The 15,630-nt window shown below is 44.1% G+C and overlaps 1 protein-coding gene across 1 annotated transcript in view; it reads right to left on the minus strand.

Moving 5' to 3' along the window:
* Nucleotides 1–3,866: 3,866 nt before the first annotated feature.
* LAP3 (leucine aminopeptidase 3) overlaps nucleotides 3,867–15,630 on the minus strand; it is a 31,064-nt gene continuing 19,300 nt past the window's right edge. The window contains exons 9-13 of the mRNA XM_011948818.1: nucleotides 14,807–14,895; nucleotides 13,382–13,484; nucleotides 7,154–7,233; nucleotides 4,934–5,043; nucleotides 3,867–4,436 (exon numbers count right to left, since the gene is read on the minus strand). Coding sequence (XP_011804208.1) covers nucleotides 4,247–4,436; nucleotides 4,934–5,043; nucleotides 7,154–7,233; nucleotides 13,382–13,484; nucleotides 14,807–14,895 — 572 coding nt within the window. The 3' untranslated portion in view covers nucleotides 3,867–4,246. The remainder of the gene's footprint in view (nucleotides 4,437–4,933; nucleotides 5,044–7,153; nucleotides 7,234–13,381; nucleotides 13,485–14,806; nucleotides 14,896–15,630) is intronic.

Consider the following 15,630-nt stretch of genomic DNA (forward strand, 5'->3'; position numbering starts at 1 on the left):
TTTTTTTAGACAGTGTCTTACTCTGTCACCCAGGCTGCAGTACAGCTTCACAATTACAGCTCACCATAACTTCCACATCCCAGGCTCCAGCAATTCTCCCAGCCAGTCTCCCAAGTAGCTGGGACTACAGGCCTGCACCACCACACCTGGCTAATTTTTTGTAGAGATGGGGTCTTGCCATGTTGCCCAGGCTGGTCTTGAAGTCCTGGGCTCAAGCAATCTACCTACCTTGGCCTCCCAAAGTGCTGGAATTACAGGAGTGAGCCACTGTGCCCAGCCTTTCAAGTCTCATTAATATCCAGTTTACCTAACCTCAATGTAAATTTCCTGAGAGCATGGTCAGTGGTATTTCTCTTGCAGTCCCCCTGGAGTACTGCACAGAAGAGCACTAACATTTTTTGGATTTTGCTGAAAACCCATCACTTCATTTATAAGATGACAGAACAGTGCTTTAGAAAAATTACCAAGAACAAGATAATGTATGTAGAAGTTTAATACAGTGCTTCGCGTAGACTGAGTTGTTAAGGAGTGACACGATGTAACTCCCTTTTTTTAATTTTTAGAGATAAGGTCTCACTATGTTGTCCAGGCTAATCTTGAGCTCCTGGCCTCAAGTGATCCTCCCACTTTGGCCTCCCAAAATTCTGAGATTACAGGCATGAGCCATTGGGCCTGGCCTGATTTATGTTTTCAAATAATCTTTCTAGTCATACAGATAACAGGAGAACAAGTGGAGAAGGCAGGGAGACCAGTGAGAGTTATCTAGGCGTGCAGAGAGGATGGTGACTTGTACCAGGGCAGCTGAGACAGTGGTGGTGAGACTTGGGTCAAATAAACCATGATTTGTTTAACAACCAACTGGTTGGGAATGGAATGTTAGTGTGATTTGAATGTAACTTTTTTTGTTTTGAAAGGGAGTCATGCCCTATCTATCACCCAGGTTGGTGTTGGAGTGCAGTGGTGCAATCTTGGCTCACTATAACCTCTGCCTCCTGGTTCAAGTGATTTCTCCTGCCTCAGCCTCCCAGGTAGCTGGGACTACAGACACATGCCACCACGCCCAGCTAGTTTTTGTATTTTTAGGAGAGAGAGAGTTCATGAAGTTCCTGGCAGCTGGATGCACGTTCAGTGACAACTATTAAATTTCATCTCAGTCAGGCACGGTGGCGGCTCACATCTGTAATCCCAGCACTTTGGGAGGCCTATACAGGTGGATCACTTGAGGCCAGGAATTTGAGACCAGCCTGGGCAACATGGCAAAACCTGTCTCTACTAAAAATGCAGAAACTAGCTGGATGTGGTGGTGTGCACCTGTAGTCCCAGCTACCTGGGAGGCTGAGGCATGAGAATCGCTTGAACCCGGGAGGCAGAGGTTGCAGTCAGTTGAGATTGCGCTACTGCACTCCAGCCTGGGTGACAGAATGAGACTATCTTCAAAAAAAAAAAAAAAAATTAATCTCAACCAGATTAGGTAAGCCACACGAAACCAGGGCCTGTGCTATGCTTTTTGTATCCCACACACTAGTAAACACAAGAGTTCCATTGTTCCTTTATCCATAAAAAGCCTTTGACAGAAAGCCTTCTATCAAAGCCTGACTGAGGCTCTGTATCACCCATAATAAATTTGTTTTCAGTTTCCTTCATAAGCCTGTAATTCCAACCCTCTGATTCCATCTTTCCTGATGAAGTGACTTCTGAACATGGATAACCAGGGAAAACTGTGTTTGCTCACTACACTTACCGGGTTTTAATTCTAATAAATACCACAAACATGCATGCCCATTTCCATTCCCTCTGTAAACCAGTTTAGATATACAATATTTTTGCATGTCAAATTTCTTTAAATGTTAAAATTAACAGTAACAAAGAGCTTTTCCTGTCAAACATTTTCGAAGTTATAAAAAGGGCACACATCCCATTGATGGATTAATTTGATTAATCGGATACAAAAGTAAAAAAGAGGAGAGCTTTGTTCTAAGTCTGCACCAATGGAATCATGTTGATTGGTTATAGTCTCAGGAGGCGAGCAAACAGTTTTACCTATAGACAGTCTTTTTTTTTTTAAGAGATGGGGTCTTGGTCTGTTGCCCCAGCTAGAGTACGGTGGCTCATAACTCACTCATAGCTCACTGCAGCCTCAAACTCCTGGGCTCACACAATCCTCCTGCCCCAGCCTTCTGAGTAGCTGGGACAACCAGTGCACCACCACAACACCCCGCTTATTTATTTATTTATTTATTTATTCATTCATTCATTCATTCATTCAGAGATGGAGTCTCGCTGTCGCCAGGCTAGAGTGCTGTGGTGCGATCTCGGCTCACTGCAACCTCTGCCTCCCGGGTTCAAGGGATTCTCCTGCCTCAGCCTCCCGAGTAGCTGGGATTACAGGCATGCGCCACCGCACCCAGCTAATTTTTGTATTTTTAGTAGAGACGGGGTTTCACCATGTTGGCCAGGATGGTCTGTCTCTTGACCTTGTGATCCACCTGCCTCAGCCTCCCAAATTGCTGGGATTACAGGTGTGAGCCATTGCACCCAGCCTTAAATTTTTTTTTTTTTATAGAGACAGGGTCTCACTATGTTGCCCAGGGTAGTCTCAAACTCCTGGGCTCCAAGTTATCCTCCCACCATGGCCTCCCAAAGTGCTGAGATTACAGGTGTGAGCCACGGCATCTGCCTGCCTCCCCACCTGCTTTTTGAAAGAGGTTTTTTTGTTTTTTGTTTGAGATGGAGTCTAGCTCTGTTGCCCAAGCTGGAGTGCAGTGGTGCAATCTTGGCTTACTGCAACATCCACCTCCCAGGTTCAAGCAATTCTCCTGCCTCAGTCTCCCTAGTAGCTGGGATTCCAAGCATGTGCCACCAAGCCTGGCTAATTTCTTTTGTATTTTTAGTAGAGATGGGGTTTCACCATATTGGCCAGGCTGATCTTGAACTCCTGACCTTGTGATCCATCGGCCTTGGCCTCCCAAAGTGCTGGGATTACAGGTGTGAACCACCACGCCTGGCCCAAGACAGGTTATTGCTCTTTCACTCAGGGTGGAGTGCAGTGGCATAATCAGGGCTCACTGCAGCCTTGACCTCCAGGCTCAAGCAATCTTCCCACCTCAGCCTCCAGAGTAGCTGGACTCAGCTGACAGTCCCTTTTATGATCATTTCTTTTATCAACACGCTGTTGCTGGCTTGTTTCTTTTTAAAATTTCATAAAAGAGAGACAAGGGTCTAACTATGTTGCCCAAACTGGTCTCAAACTCCTGGCCTCAAGCAATCCTACTGCCTTGGCCTCTTGGAATGCTGGGATTACAGGCATTAGCCACTGTGCTTGGCCTGTGGTCATGTTTCTTACTTCAGTACTTCAAATAAATTCTACATCCATTCAAGTCACTGAACTGCAAAAGAGCACTGCGGTGTACCAGTGCAGCAGCCAGACCACCTGGCTTGAACTTTGAGCTACCAGTTACTTGCTCTGTGACATCAGTGGCATGTTACTAAACCTCTCTTGTGCCTCATTTCCCTCATCTGTCATATGAGGGTAATAATAGTACCTGTCTCATTGGGTAGGACTCAATAATTTAATACCTGAAAACACTGAGGACAGTGTCTGGCAGATGGTAAGTCAACAATGGTTAGTTAATATCATTCTGACTGATTCATTTTGGAAATCATGTGCCAAGCCACTATTACCCAAACTGATGAGCTCAATCACTGAGTAGTTTTAAGTGATGAGGAACATTGAGAAAATACATAGACCACTGTGTGCCAATTTAATTACATAGTTCATATAACATGGCTACAAAGACGAATGATATTCCACTAATGAGTTAGTGGGTTTGTAGCAATATGTAAGTAAATATCAGAGCCACACCAGAGGGCACAAAAGTTGGATTTATTGTTTCCGACAAGTGCATAGTAATTTTCAGTTTGCTCATGTTCCTAGCATCACAAATCTGAGGTACAATTTTGCTTATCAATTAAAAACATATACTCTGAAAAGTGATTAGGAAGTTCTAAAAATTTTAATCATTTATAGAGTATCTTAAAAATCCTTGTCAAGTAAGATATTAACTTTACCTTTATAAATCTTTGTGTAAAATGAAAAAAAACTCAAGGCATACAAATTTCATTGTGTTCTACATTTTTAAATAACATCCTTTGTCTCCATTAAAAGATTTTCATCCATTTATTCAAAAACATTTTAAGTTCAACTGTCCAATTTAAGACAAAGTGAAGACATTTTTGAGTATCTGAACTAAGCATTGTCTTGACTGAAACGAAGTAAGAACTCGATGAGAGTCCTTGTGGGCCTCCCGGTCATGCCTTTCCGGAGATAGGGAACCTCATCTTTGTTGGTCATCACACCTGCTATGTCTAAATGTGCCCACTTAGGATGAGTCACGAATTCTTTCAGGAATGCTGCAGCTGTACATGCTCCCGCAGATCTGAAGAGAAAGACAAAAAGCACTTTACAACCCCATGTAACTGTGCACTGAGATCTCACATTCTTAAGTACATTCTATAACCAGAGAACAAGAGTCAAGCTCATAGGACCTATTAAGATGCTAACCCACATATCACTTTCAGAATATTTACTTTCAGATATTGCTTTAAGCAGTAAAGGATACATTCCATATTCCTTTTTGCTATGGTAATGATTTCCCGTATTTTCCATCTCTTTCCCTTACCATTTACTTAAAATTACTGTTAGATTAGAAACAAATTTTGAGACCTGGTTGAAGATATACTTGAAAATTAAAAAGCTTTCAAAAGCTTTTTAAAAGACATTAAAAAGCTTTTTAAAAGACATTAAAAAGCTTACAAGCACTACACCGAAAGGATATTAAATAGTTAAACCTTTTATAAGGGGATAAAATTGAAAATAGCTATTTTGGCAATCAAGGATGATTGTATAAATGTACATTTAGCTTATCTTACATACCTATATTTTCCAATGTTGTTAACATCAGCAAGCTGGCAATCTACAACCTGTCTTGTATAATGTTCGAAGAGAGGCATCCTCCAGACACGGTCCCCTGTTTCAATGCTGGCCTAGAGAAGAAACAGGTATGACAGGTAGAAGAGTGGATGAGGCAGTTCTGGGAAATTCATGGCATTAACATGCTCAATGCATGAAGGAAGAGTTGTTCTAACCTGTTACTCTAAAACATGAAACTGTAAAATAGGATTCAGAATTGTGTCCACTCATTAAAATATTTCTTTTAGAACTATAAAAGAAACCAGGAGGCCAGGCACGGTGGCTCACATCTGTAATCCCAGCACTTTGGGAGGCTGAGGCGGGTGGATCATGAGGTCAAGAGATCAAGACCATCTTGGCCAACATGGTGAAACGCGGTCTCTACTAAAAATACAAAAAATTAGCTGAGCGTGGTGGCACGCACCTGCAGTCCCAGCTACTTCTGAGGCTGAGGCAGGAGAATCGCTTGAACCCAGGAGGCAGAGGTTGCAGTGAGCCAAGATCGCATCATGGCACTCCAACCTGGCGACAGAGTGAGACTCCATCTCAAAAATAAATAAATAAATAATAAAAAGAAAGCAGGAAAGCTGTGACGCAATTTCACAAATCTGTAGGGCATTTTGCTAAAATCATCAAACTACAATTACAGGCTTTGTGGGTTGATCAGGGTGAAAGAGTTCTTACGTGGCAGGTCACTTCAACGTGACAGAAACACATGACTGGGCTGTATCACTGAAACCCTGAGACAAAGTGACCACATTCATTCATTCATCATTTACCCACTCACTCATTCATCGTTTACTGAACTACTGAGCACCATCAGGTGTGCTGAAATACTACTATCTGAGTCACCCAAGGGCCTACAGGCTGGTAGGAGAAACAGATACATAAACAGATTATTAAACTCACTGGTAAAAAGTCAAAGACCTAAAAGAGAAAAATCAAGAAGCAGCAATATAAGCTGTTATTTTAAGACATAAGTAAATACTAGATGAATCAGCCAAGGGTTGAAAGTGGCTGCCTTCTGGAAAACAGACTGTGGGCTGCTGATTGTTGATTTATGCACATATAACTGAGATTTTTTTTTTAAAGCTTAAATGATTTTTAAAAGTCAAAACAACAATGTTGTGGGTGCCATGAAAGAGAGGGTAACAGTTATGTGGGAGGCCAGAGGAGAGGTTCCTGGCCCGGCCTGGAAGGAGATGATGGGGCTGAGTATTGCAGAGCTGGGAAAGCTGGGCTTCACGAATGATGACATATATGAAGGAGAAGCAGTTTAGGGTGAAAATAAGTTTAGACCTTAAACCACCCTCAAGATTATATTTGGGGACATTTTATGTTTGTCCCCCACTAGCACCGAGTAAGCTCCCATTAATTACTAGTTGAATGAGTAAGCAGCCGGCTGGAGCTGTCTAGCAACCACATGGGTACACAGACGCTGGGGCTCAGGAGAGAGACGGGAGCCATCAGGCACATGTGTTGGCTGTGAGGACTGTGTAGAGTAGAAAGAGCCTATGTCCTTGAACTGAACACCAGCCAAAGGGAATAGATGAAGAGATGGGACAGGAGAATCACAGGAGAAGGCAGCCCAAGAGAGGATTATCACATGAACCAGGTATCAGGAGGCCAGAGTCACTTGGCCTGTCACAGAGACAGGCTGAGTTAGGCTAACAGTGGCATGGGCAGTTGAAAACCAATGGCAGTAAGTGAGGGTGTGTGTGTGTGTGTGTATGGAAATGGGGGTGACTACTGGGAAGAGGCTGGCTGTGAAGGGTCATGGAGGGAGGCACAGAGCAAGCAGTCTGAAGACACCCTCATCGCTGCAGGGTGAACTCCCTTACATGACTCACGACACGCAGTCACAAACGCTGCTCCACAAAGCTGTCTTCAAAGCCGTTTCTACCTCAGGGATTCTAAACTATGACCACAGTGTTTGTGAGACATTTTCACGGGACTCTTGAGGTTACCGGAGGGGAGCAGGGGGCATCATCCCCTCCTTTAGGAGCATTTGTGGAAAACCCAATGCCACTGAACTCAATTTATTGCTGCAGTTCATTTTCAATTCAAAGGCAAACGTGCAGCATAAAAATCTCTTTAACACAGGGTTGAAGAAGTCTACCCTTCTAAGGCTAGCATAATTTATTCACCATCTCTACAATTTAGATATACAAATATTATTCCTACCTCGAAGAGTTTGTTCCAGAGCCAGGATGAATTGGTAAAGACCCCAGTGGCACCGGACCCCAAAGCTACATCCATGGCACCTGTAAAACACAAGCCCTCAGGTCAAGTGCAGTCTCTCCAGGCAAAATGGGCTCCTACGCCCCGCAGACGGAAACCTTAGCATGTAACCTATTTAATGGCTTCCTCATTTTCAAAAATAGATAAGCTTAGAAAATCTTTCCTGTAAATACTTACCATATTGTTATGTTTTTCAAGTCAGAATTCACTTAAATTATTAGGAAATGCACAAAAGGAACCTACTGAATTTGACCAATAATTTCATTGTAGGAATAACTGTTACCTATTTTTGACATTTCCTTCCAGACCTCTAAACCTTTTTTTTGAGAAAGGTCTCACTGTCACCCAGGCTGCAGTATAGTGGTGTGATCAGAGCTCACTGCATGCAGCCTCAGACTCCTGGGCTCAAGTGATCCTTCTGCCTCAGCCTCCTGAGTAGCTGGAATTACAGGTACATGCCGCCATGCCCAGCTAATTAAAAATTTCTTTTTGGGCAGGGCACGGTGGCTCACACCTGTAATCCCATCATGGGCAGCTCACCTGAGGTCAGGTGTTCAAGACCAGCCTGGTCAACATGGAGAAACCTCGTCTCTACTAAAAATACAAAAATTAGGCGTGGTAGTGGGCACCTGTAATCCCAGCTACTCGGGAGGCTGAGACAGGAAGAATCACTTGAACCCAGGGGGCGGAAGTTGCAGTGAGTTGAGATCACACCATTGCAGTCTAGCCTGGGCGACAGAGTGAGACTCTGTCTCAAAAGAAAAAGAAAAAAAAAAGGCCAGGCGCAATGCCTCATGCCTGTAATCCCAGCACTTTGGGAGGCTGAGGCGGGCGGGTCACCTGAGGTTGGGAGTTTGAGACCAGCCTGACCAACATGAGAAACCCTGTCTCTACAAAAAATACAAAATTAGCCGGGCATGGGGCACATGCCTGTAATTCCAGCTACTCAGGAGGCTGAGGCAGGACAATCATTTGAACTGCTTGAACCTGGGAGGCAGAGGTTGTTGTGAGCCAAGATCGCACCATTGCACTCTAGCCTCTTGAGCAACAAGAGCGAAACTCCATCTCAAAACAAACAAACAAAAAACAACTATTTCTTGTTGTATAGATGGGGTCTCATGTTGCTCAGGCTGGTCTTGAACTCCTGGGCTCAAGCAACCCTCCCATGTCAGCCTCCCAAGGCACTAGGATTACAGGCGTGAACCATCATGCCCAGCCCAACTTCTAAACTTTCATAAGAAACACTTAAGACCATCCTGTACATGTTCAAATGTGTGTTCCTCCTTTTTTGAGACGGAGTCTTGCTCTGTCGCCCAGGCTGGAGTGCAGTGCCGTGATCTCGGCTCACTGCAACCTCCGCCTCCTGGGTTCATGCCATTCTCCTGCCTCAGCCTCCCGAGTAGCTGAGACTACAGGCACGTGCCACCACGCCTGGCTAATTTTTTTGGTATTTTTAGTAGAGAGGGGATTTCACCGTGTTAGCCAGGATGGTCTTGATCTCCTGATCAAGATCCTCATGATCCGCCCGCCTTGGCCTCCGAAAGTGCTGGGATTACAGGTGTGAGCCATCACGCCCGCCATGTTCTTCCTTTAATGCTTTAAAAATTTATTCTATTCCTCTTTGGCTAGGCGCGGTGGCTCACACCTGTAATCCCAGCATTTTGGGAGGCCAAGACGGGTGGATCACTTGAGGTCAGGAGTTCGAGACCAGCCTGACCAACATGGTGAAACTCCATCTCTACTAAATATACAAAAATCTGGGTGTGGTGGCGCATGCCTATAATCCCTGTTACTCAGGCGGCTGAGGCAGGAGAATGGCTTGAATCTGGGAGGCAGTGGTTGCAGTGAGCTGAGATCATGCCACTGCACTCCAGCCTCGGCAACAGAGCGAGACTCCGTCTCAAAAAAAAGAAAAAATTATTCCTTTTTTATAAACAAATGTTTGAAAGTCTTTTTAATGATTTAAAAATAGTCCACTGGATGGAGGTATCGTAACTTACATACTACTGGCACTGAGGAATCTAATTTTTTCATCAATTTTAATCACATTTAAGTATTGCTATAAGACTTTGATATCTATTATCACTGCATCATATTTACTTGTTTCGTCTTTAGTTTTTTTCTAATTAGTATATTTTTAAAAAATCAACTTAAAAATCTAGATTTGCAGATCATCTTGAGAAGAGACCATCAGGTACAGCCATTAGTGCTGCCTCCTTTAGTTGTGGTATTAGCTCTCGGCAGTCTCATTTGTTACTTGCCTGGCCCATCTGTAAGCACTGAGTCAAGGAACACATCTGCTTCCTATGCATATCCTTAGGCCCAGAAAGCACACTGCCTGGCATAAAGGAGTTAAGTATTTATTGAAAGGAAAAGCCAACCTTAGTATCCTTCAGTATCAGGACAAGCACTGAACCCACCACGCATATGGAACGTCAGAGGAGACAGCACTGAAACTGGGGGAAATCTACAGTCTTCACAAGGTGGCATTTGCTCCCTGTAATGCCAAGTATGACCAAGTTGCTCCTTAAATTCTTAACCATGTCTTTACAAGAAACTGCTCATGAGCATCTCTCCCAAGGAAAACTGGAACTTGAAGATACTACTAACTAGTCAGCCCTCTGTTATCCATGTGTTCTGCATCTATGAAGTCAACCAAATGCAGACACGAAGTATTTTGAAGCGGGGGAGATGGCTGCATCGCTACTGAGCACACACAGACTCTTTTTTCTTGTCATTATTCCCTAAACAATACAGTGTAATGAATATTTACATAGCTTTATATTGTATTACGCAGTATAAGTAATCTAGAGATGACTTAAGTATACTGCAGGATGTACATAGGTTATATTTAAATACTACGCCATTTTACATAAGGGATGTGAGCATTGTGGGTTTGGCATCTGTGGGGGAATCCTAGAACCAATCCCCCATGCATACTGAGGGATAATATATACATACCCATTAATACTTTTCAAGTTAGTGGTTTTTCACATAATTATTCACTTGTCCTCAAAATATTTCAATCAACCCCCTAAAAGTCATCTATCAGTTTTAAAATTTGTCACAGAAAAGATGAACAATCCCCTCAAAAAAGAACATGTCATCTTCTCTTAAAGTAATAGAAAATGGCAGGCATAAATATTTAAGGTGGTCCAGTTGGGACACAGCTGTAAAGATGATTTCATTATATATTTAAATAGTTTATTTTCTCTAATTCCAGAATAATTACCACCACCCATTTCAGAACTACTAGTAGCAGAGGCATACTTCCCGTTTTCCTTCACAAGGCACACTTGGAGCCCTGTGTTGTGATGCTCACTGATGGATGTTACCAGAATTGCTCATTGTCTGGAAGAAACATCAAAGCCCCAAGGAAAGTGAGGACAGCACCAGAGTCATTCCATACTAAACTATGCCCATGCATTAAGAAAATGAAGAGAAGCACCGTGATTGGGTGGCCATCCCCGAATACGTCACTGTTCCTACAATCTGGGGTATGGCCTGCCTTTCACAGCACACTAAGATCTGTTCAGTGTCTATGATGTACTGGGCCATGCACATCAACCTGTATCGTCTCCTTTAATCTTGGCAGGCATCCTTCCTGTGAACGAGGTGTTGTTATACCCCTTTTACGGATGAGACAACTAAAGCCTAGTCCAAAGTCATGTTTTTTTTCTTTTGAGACGGAGTCTCGCTCTGTCGCCCAGGCTAGAGTGCAGTGGCCGGATCTCAGCTCACTGCAGGCTCCGCCTCCCGGGCTCACGCCATTCTCCTGCCTCAGCCTCCCGAGTAGCTGGGACTACAGGTGCCCGCCACCTCGCCCGGCTAGTTTTTTGTATTTTTTAGTAGAGACAGGGTTTCACAGTGTTAGCCAGGATGGTCTCGATCTCCTGACCTCGTGATCCGCCCGTCTCGGCCTCTCAAAGTGCTGGGATTACAGGCTTGAGCCACCGCGCCCGGCCCAAAGTCATGTGTTATTACAAGTGAGAACAAGTTTTAAAATCAGGTCTTCTATTTCTGAAGACTGTGTACTTCCTCCTATCAAGAGCCTAAGCTTAGAAACTGGTTCTTATTCTCCTCTTGGAATCCTAGCTTCTGGAACTCACAAAGGGCTCTATAGTATTTGGGGAACCATCACCCGGTGTGGGCTGAAAGTACACCCAGAAGGTCACCCTTGGTTACTTAGGGCCTTTCCCACCTTCTCAACCCCTCAGACTGAGAAAAAAGCGGGGTAGAATGCTGCTATTAAGCATCGAGGAGAAGTATTTCCCAAGTGGTAATTACGAAGGTTGTGTTTAAGTTGTAGAACTTGATGTATCTGATGTATCCATCCTCTGTGATTCCTCATTTACAGTAAGGGGGTACCTGCTTCACTGCCACTGCCTCCCCCAACCCCCCACCCTAGAAGCTCTGCTTTTCAGCTTAAAGTGTTTGCTAAACTGAATAGGTAGACCAAAAACCATGGAAACACTATAATACCAGCTTTGAAAAAGAACTCTTAGCAATAGACCTATGGACTATTTTAGACCTACATATAAAAGGGAACGTGATTTCTGCCAAAGTAAAGGCTGACCATGACCAGGGCAAGAATAAGACCAAAGGATAAAAAATGATCTAAATTTTCATCTTAAAAGTGGTAGAGTCTGACTTTAAGATTCAGAAATTAGTCATCCCTTTAGGAATCTATTCCCGGCCCTCCAGGGCTGGTGGTGTCACAGCCTATATTAAAGAGGCTTTCCAAAAACTCCCTCCAGCCTTTACAACTCTTCCAGGCAGATGGAATTGTCCCCAGCTACCAATGCTCAAAAGGGATAAAGAACTTGCCTGGCTAACTGACTAGCAGGTGGCACAGCTGGGAGTTCCACCTGAGCCTGGCCTTAAAGCGCAGGCTTCACACTGTGTCACTTGTTAAATGAGGATCCTGCTACCCTGTAAAATGTTTTTATTTCCTTATAACGTCAAGTATAAAAAGTTCCGGGGGGGTGGGAAAAAAAAAAAGGCTCTGAAAGCTCAGAGGATATCAGATACATTACAATTAGTTATAAAAAGTAAAAGAAAGCTATTGACTTGGGGATTTATCATTATCTTTTCAGATCTGTATCAAATGATAATTGTAACAGAAACCATCTCTTAACATCATTTTTTAAAATTTAATTTAATTTTTTTTTTTTGAGAGGGAGTCTCGCTCTTTCACCAAGCTGGAGTGCAGTGGTGCGATCTTGGCTGAGTGCAACCTCTGCCTCCTGGGTTCAAACGATTCTCCTGCCTCAGCCTCTAGAGTAGCTGGGATTACAGGCACGCGCCACCACCTCCAGCTAATTTTTGTATTTTTAGTAGAGACAAGGTTTTACCAGGTTGGCCAGGATGGTCTTGATCTCCTGACCTCATGATCTGCCCACCTCGGCTTCCCAAAGTGTTCGGATTACAGGCGTGAGCCACTGCTCCCAGCTCTTAACATCATTTTTAGATGTCACTCTAGATGAGCTCATCTGGCCCACATGTTATTTCTTTGTTTAAAGGTACAGCCCAGGCTGGGCATGGTGGCTCACGCCTATAATCCCAGCACTTTGGGAGGCCAAGGCGGGCAGATCACCTGAGGTCAGGAGTTCAAGACCAGCCTGGCTAACGTGGCAAAAACCCCATCTCTACTAAAATATAAAAATTAGGCCAGGTGCAGCGGCTCATGCCTGTAACCCCAGCACTTTGGGAGGCCGAGGCAGGTAGATCACCTGAGGTCAGGAGTTCAAGACCAGCCTGGCTAACATGGCAAAAACCCTGTATCTACTAAAAATACAAAAATTCACTGGGTATGTTGGCGCGTACCTGTAATCCCAACTACTTGGGAGGCTGAGGCAGGAAAATCGCTTGAACTCCGGAGGCAGAGATTGCAGTGAGCCGAGATCACGCCACTGCACTGTAGCCTGGACGACAGAGTAAGACTCCGTCTCAAAAAACAAACGAAAAAGGTACAGCCTGGAATGTTTTAAAACAACAAACCTAATATTCAAAACATTTTACAACTGCAGAATAATTCCTCTGGTGAAAGCTCTTTGAATGCCAATGGACCAAGCCAAATTTTAGCAAAATCATGCCCAAGTATAGTGTGTGAAAACCATGCAACAAACAAGACTTCCTTCAAACAAAATCAAGGCAAGTGCGTGGTCTGACCTGTTAAGGTGGCAGCATTGAGGATGACCTTCGGGTTAAATGTGTGTGCGTAACAGAGCGCGTCAGCCAGTATGAGCCTCCCCTCAGCATCAGTGTTATCAACCTGCAGAGGGTCAAAAACAGAAAGGGTAACAGCATGAGTAACGAATATGAAAACTAGACACTTGCAACAGTGTTCGACAGAAAAGTTGGAAAAAGCTACTGTGACGTGTGTCATTATCAAAACCATTCATATACTTCAATGAGAATAGGAACACATCTGATCGGGAGAGCAAATATTATTTAATCCCCCAGCACCTTGGGAGGCAGAGGTGGGCAAATAGCTTGAGCTCAGGAGTTTGACACCAGCCTGGGCAAGATAGTGAAACCCCATTTCTAATTAAAAATAAAATACTACTAATAATTATAATATAATAATCCCTGTATCAGAGCTGATGACTAAGGTTGATGACTTTGGAAGCCAAAATAAATAGAAAAATGTCTAGCCCACTTTACCCGTAACTTCGTAAGAAGAAGGGGAAAAATGTAAAGATTTCTGCAAACGCGGTTAAAGAGCTAAAGAAGCTACAGCTACATGGCAGTCTCAATCCTAAAAATGAAAACTCTTGCAACTTCAGTAACACTCCCTAACTATATTCCCTTCTTTTAAATAGAGGTCCGGTCATTATGGGTGGCTTGTACACACGTGCATGCATGTGCCACATGGAGGACCTGCTGCCACATCCCCTTGAGTGCAGGGCCCATGATGTAGGACAGCGTTTTCCACCTCAACAGCTAAAATGGAAAAAAGTCACTCATAGCACAGGTAGATCCACAAGATAGCCCACAGTTTTACTGCTTTGCCACACTCTGCAGGGCTGGCGGCAAATTCACCGAAACGTGTGTGTACAGCATACAGGAAGTGGTAGGAACAATCCATCTGGAAAAACATTCTTCAAAATTTCAAAAAGAGATACTTCTGCCTTTGCAAGAAAAGCTACTCAGGGGCTGGGAAAGGTAGCTCACACCTGTAATCCTTGCATTTTGGGAGGCCAAGGTGGGCAGATCACTTGAGTCTAGGAGTTCGGGACCAGCCTGGGCAACATGGCAAAACTCTGTCTCTACAAAAAAATTAGCCAGGCATGGTGGCATGCACCTGTGGTCCCAGGTACTCAGAACGCTAAGGTGTGAGGATCACCTGAGCCTGGGGAGGTCAAGGCTGCAGTGAGCCATGATCACGCCACTGCACTACAGCCTGGGTGACACAGCGAGACCCCATTTCAGGAAAGGAAAAGGAAAAAGTAAGAAAGGCTACTCAGCACTAATGACAGTACCCTCCCCTAATATGGTGCTGGGTCTCTGTACCCATCCAAGCTGTGGTTATGCGGCTACCATGGGATTCCTGAGGATGCCGGATGGGGAGTGCCATGTCTAGCATTTACAAACCTGGATGGTCTTCCCGTTCCTGGCTCTAACAACGTCCCCTGGCTTGTTGGCCTTGCCGCTGGGCATATTTTCACAAAGAGGGGCCAGACCTATTGGAAAGAATATATGAAAGCACACAGTACATGCTGGGTCCAAACATGCCACCCATGGGACAAGAGGCCACCTGCGAGCCATGAGCAGCAAGACACAAAGGCCACCTTAACGCACTGATCAAACGTCACCAATGACACAACTGACATGATGTGTCAGCAACAAGATGTACACATCAGCCATGTAGCATTCTTCCCAAAGAAGTCAAACTTGATTCTAATCAAGAAGAAGCAGTTCAGATAAATACAAATTGCAGAATATCACAAAACAAGCCTAGACCCTTCAAAACTGCTAATGCCATGGAAGAAAACAGGAATACGGTCTAGACTCAAGAAATCTCGAGGGACATAGCACCAACAGCAACATGTGGTCCTTGATTAGTTTCTGGATTCAAAAGCTAAATATAGGCCGGGCGTGGTGGCTCATGCCTGTAATCCCAGCATTTTGAGAGGCCAAGGCGGGCAGATCACCTGAGGTCAGTTCGAGACCAGCCTGACCAACATGGAGAAACCCGGTCTCTACTAAAAATACAAAATTAGCTGGGCATGGTAGTACGTGCCTGTAGTCCCAGCTACTCAAGAGGCTGAGGCAGAAGAATCGCTTGAACCCAGGAGGCGGAGGTTACGATTAGCCGAGATTGTGCCATTGCACTCCAGCCTGGGCAACAAGAGCAAAACTCTGTCTCAAAAAAACCCCAAAAAACAAAAAAAAAAACCCTAAGTATAAATAAATAA

The sequence above is a fragment of the Colobus angolensis genome, unplaced genomic scaffold (genome assembly GCF_000951035.1).
Source record: "Colobus angolensis palliatus isolate OR3802 unplaced genomic scaffold, Cang.pa_1.0 Scaffold284, whole genome shotgun sequence".
Taxonomy (NCBI): Eukaryota; Metazoa; Chordata; class Mammalia; order Primates; family Cercopithecidae; genus Colobus; species Colobus angolensis.